This window comes from Sinocyclocheilus anshuiensis, unplaced genomic scaffold, assembly GCF_001515605.1.
Source record: "Sinocyclocheilus anshuiensis isolate Anshui unplaced genomic scaffold, SAMN03320099.WGS_v1.1 scaffold676, whole genome shotgun sequence".
In the NCBI taxonomy this organism is placed as follows: domain Eukaryota; kingdom Metazoa; phylum Chordata; class Actinopteri; order Cypriniformes; family Cyprinidae; genus Sinocyclocheilus; species Sinocyclocheilus anshuiensis.
The window spans coordinates 2,194,260-2,198,663 of NW_015558579.1; the positions used below are offsets into that span (position 1 = coordinate 2,194,260).

Below are 4,404 nucleotides of genomic sequence, written 5' to 3' on the forward strand. Positions count from 1 at the left end.
TGTCGCGCATTAGCATTTACTCCACCGGCCTCGCTCCGTTCCCACGGCTCTCGGCCCCGCCCCTCTCGTCACAGACACAAATTAGTGTTCTGTGCTCGTCTGTGCAGCCAATGACAGAACAGTTAGCATGTTTTGCTCAAACTTTCGCCATGGCATTAGAACTGGTACACCGTTGTCGCTTGCGAAATCAAAATGACGGCGCCGTGGGTGGAAACTTACAGATTAAGGGGCGGTAATATTATAATGAGATCCCTTTGCCACGTCACCAAGGGAGCGAAATCTGACGCGCTCGTTTTTTCAGATGGTGGCAGAAAAAGGCTTACCAAAACAAGGTTACTGGATTAATCTTTTTCACGTTTCCTTGGTTGGTAGATGCACTGGGGACCTGATTATAGCACTTAAAACCTGGAAAAGTCAGATTTTCATGATATGTCACCTTTAAAGGAATATAATAAAAAAAATACTGAAGATTTAGTCACCCTCAGGCCATCCAGGATGTAGAAGAGTTGGAGAAATCTAGCATTACATCACTTGCTCACCAATGGATCCTCTGCAGTAAATGGCTGCCGTCAGAATCAGAGTCCAAACTGCTGATAAAAACATTACAATAATCCATAAGAAATCCACACGACTCCAGTCCATCCATTAACATCTTGTCAAGCAAAGTGCTGTGTTTGTAAGAAACAAATCCACCATTAAGATGTTTTTAATTGAAACTGCTACTTCCAGTTAAAATTTGAGTCCTCTATTCCAGTATTTCCCAACAAGACTCTTCTCCGCTCTTCAAACACACAAAAAACATAGCCTTTATAGACAGTGTTTCTGGAATAAAGAAAACACTGTACTTATTCAAACATCAGTTCTTTATTTACCCTTGCATTGTAAATAAGCAGAAATCTATCTCTAGACTGTGCGTGGTACATAATAATGAAAGGAGGCGGGGTGGAGTTATGAGGTCTGGGGACCTGATTATAGCACTCAAAACCTGGAAAAGTCCGATTTTCATATGTCATATTTAAAGGATTCGAAAAATTGTTGAGTAAATAGCAGGCTTAATAGGTAAGATATAATGATTATAACTTACCTTCAAATGCAGGCAAAAGCAAAATGTACCTTCACTGATTGCATTGCTTAGTCTTGTCTTTTTCTTCAATCAGTCTATCTTTTGACGGATGTATCCAACTGCCAGCTTAAACAGCCGCGGGACTTCTGCTGCCTCAGTACAGAATCTAAACAGGTGTTCTTTACAGTCTATTCTGTGATTAGCTTTATTCAAAAGTACCTTGCCTGAATCACACATTCATTTTGATCTGACCTCTTTTCTTTAGGATGATATGTGGGTGCTGGCCATGCAGTCTGTATTTGAGGAGACACTGCCACGTCCCAGTGTGGATACTATTCGAGGTGAGATTCTACCCAGCGCTTGGATACTTCAACCCAGCCAGCGTAACGGTCGAGAGTTAGTCACTGTCATCTACTTGTTACAAGTAAGATAGCTTGCCCTTGTATTCTTTCCTTCATCGTGTATCAGTTTACTAAATTAGCATTTGCTAATTCCTCATTGTTTCCTGTGTGTCCCTCTATAGGTAGATTTGGGAAGCCCATCCTTGGCTCCTAGACTGCTGAATACAGTTTCTAGGAAGCAAGCAGCAGTCATAGCAGACCTCGATTCTTTCTTCTCTTTATGACCAATCAGGTTACACATGTAGCAACAAGCACTTACACTAAACCCCTGAAGGTTTTTGCTAAGATTTGCACCTCATGTTTTTGCTCTTTACTTGATTCTTTTTCACATAGCACTGATGGTATGATTATATTGTGTAACACATTATCTTGCCTTATTTTATGTTGTCTTTATTGTTGTTATTAGATAACTTTGCCCCCATGTGCCAAAGTATTCATTATTGTAAAAAGATTATAAGTAAAATCCCAAAGCTATTTTTTTCATGCATGTATATAGTTACCACTTGATTATCATTTGATATAGACTAAACTATACATAGCTCTGTTATTTGTAAGGAAGGATATTCATGTAAAAACAATCAACTGCATTACAGTATTCTTTTAATGCATAGCATTGTCTTAAGCTACTATCAGAAATAACTAGTAAGTAAAACTTGAACTTGACATCAGCTGTAGAGACTTTTTAAACTTTACTCTGTAATATGCAGTACAGTGCCTTTCATAAATATGTCCAGTTCCTTTCTTTTTTTTAAAGGGTTGTTTGCTGGTATTATAGTTTTTCAGTCATTTTCATTTTTGTTTGTGCAAATTTTTGTGCAGTTTCTGTGTAACTGCTTACACAATTTATGACAAGTTCTATATTGGCTGAAATGGGATAGATTGTCATAAAACTGTTATTGACTGCAGTGCTATTGTTGATATTGATATTTTCAGTATCAATATTTAAAATGTTATTTTCTTTTAAAGCCATTACATTTTAACATAGTGATCAAGAGGGCCTTTGCTCAAGCACTGTAGAATGATACAAGACCAGTGGTTTTATTTGTAACTTAGCTGATCTGTAAAACCTTGTTCCCCCTGAAACAAAAAGTATACTATATAAATGAAGGATATTTCTTTTTTTACTTATATCACATTGTTTTAATATACTGTAAATGCCTTCTATAATATGCAATCTATTATCTAAATGTAAAATAATTCATCATTTATGTTTTAAAATGTTCTCTTCATTTTTGCTGTTTTTTATGTTTCTGTGGAAGAGCTTCCAAACTCTTAATGACTTTTAATTTATGAACCAGACCATATTTTTATTAAATACATTTGGCATTTTTCATGTTTCTTGTTTTCAGTCTTTATTTTAGTATTTACAAGTATCTCACTTGGTTTTTTAAGTGCAAGGCCATGACCACGTGGGGGACCAAATTAATTTGTAAGGGAAAGTGTCTAGCATACATGTTTAAATTACTTGATGTAAATAACATATGAACTGTAATATAATATGTTTTGTATATAAAATATTAAGTATATATATATATATATATATACTTAATATTTTATATACAAAACATATTACAGTTCATATGTTATTTACATAATGTATATACACACACATACACACACACACACACACACACACACACACGAGATGCAGAAATGTGAGATGAGAGAACAAATGTGAAGTATATGATCAAAATTGGAATTATATTTGTACAAAAACATTTAATATTTTTGTACTGAGGTTCTATAAAACATTTAAGACACGTTACTCGGTGTGATTCTAAACGACATTATTATGTACCGCCGTTACCATGACGATCATCTGAGCCAGAGCGCGTTCTACATCAACAGAGTTTGCAGCTCCGAGGTGACTGACCGTAATTCTCCAACCGACAATAGGCTATTTGTAAAAGACTATTTTTACTTTACGTAAATGTATACTTTATTATTTTTTTATTATTAGTTTATAGTTTGTTTATCTGTAATTCTGTATATTCAGTATTTTTTAAATTTGGGAATCCCATTAACAAGTGGATTTAAAGACTGGCCTCAACAGGATATTTGCTGGTATGAAATCACTAAACTACATTTATAAGTGTAAGTAAGTTAAGTTGTTCAGATCTGTCTGGATTTTTAATCTTAAATACTTGACCGTGAACAGTAGCGTGAATAACTTGGTTACTTGAACGAAGCAGTAAGCCCAAAAGATGATGATTTCTCAGGCCATTAGTGGTGCGATGCTGACCTCTGGTGGTGATCTGATGTAACTGTTAAACATAAATTAGATCCAAACAACAAGCCCAAAAAATGGTAAACAGGTGCGGTGAGTGATCAGGTAAGTATAATTTTAGCATTCCAATAAACAGAAATATGTATTAATTGTGGTGTCTGTTTGATTGTTACTACAGGACTGAAGGCCTAATCACATCAGAGTTGTTGGCTGTCGGGGACTTGGGTTTGATTCTGGCCTGAGTCTTTTCCTGAACACAATCCCCCTCATTCCCCCATTTACCTGTCTGTCGCTACTGTCCTATCCCAACAAATAAGGCCAAAAAAAAAAGAAAGAAAAAAGGTAAACAGGTGAGGTGAGTGATCGGGTAAGTATAATTTTAGCATTCAAATTAATCTAAACATGTAATAATTGTGGTGTCTCTTTATTCTTTATTACAGGACTGATGGCCTAATCACATCAGAGCTGTTGGCTGTCTGAGCTGAGAGTCATTTCCTGATCCCATTCCCCCTTTCCCCCACTGTCCTGTCTGTCTCTACTGTCATATTCAAAAAATAAGGCCAATAACACTGAATAAGGCAAAAAAAAGGTAAACAGGTGCCTATAATGTATTTGTAGTCATTACGTAATGTGTTAACACTATAAGAGAATACAGTTGTTCGTAGTATTGTTAATTCCCAAGTAGATGCAGTATGATGACAAACTTTGATGTT

At 35.8% G+C, this 4,404-nt stretch overlaps 1 protein-coding gene across 1 annotated transcript in view; it reads left to right on the forward strand.

Annotated features, from left to right (window-relative positions):
* LOC107679770 (stAR-related lipid transfer protein 9-like) overlaps window positions 1–2,617 on the forward strand; it is a 47,741-nt gene extending 45,124 nt beyond the window's left edge. Inside the window, exons 30-32 of the mRNA XM_016475405.1 lie at window positions 1,158–1,237; window positions 1,329–1,487; window positions 1,587–2,617. Coding sequence (XP_016330891.1) covers window positions 1,158–1,237; window positions 1,329–1,487; window positions 1,587–1,688 — 341 coding nt within the window. The 3' untranslated portion in view covers window positions 1,689–2,617. The remainder of the gene's footprint in view (window positions 1–1,157; window positions 1,238–1,328; window positions 1,488–1,586) is intronic.
* Window positions 2,618–4,404: the final 1,787 nt, after the last annotated feature.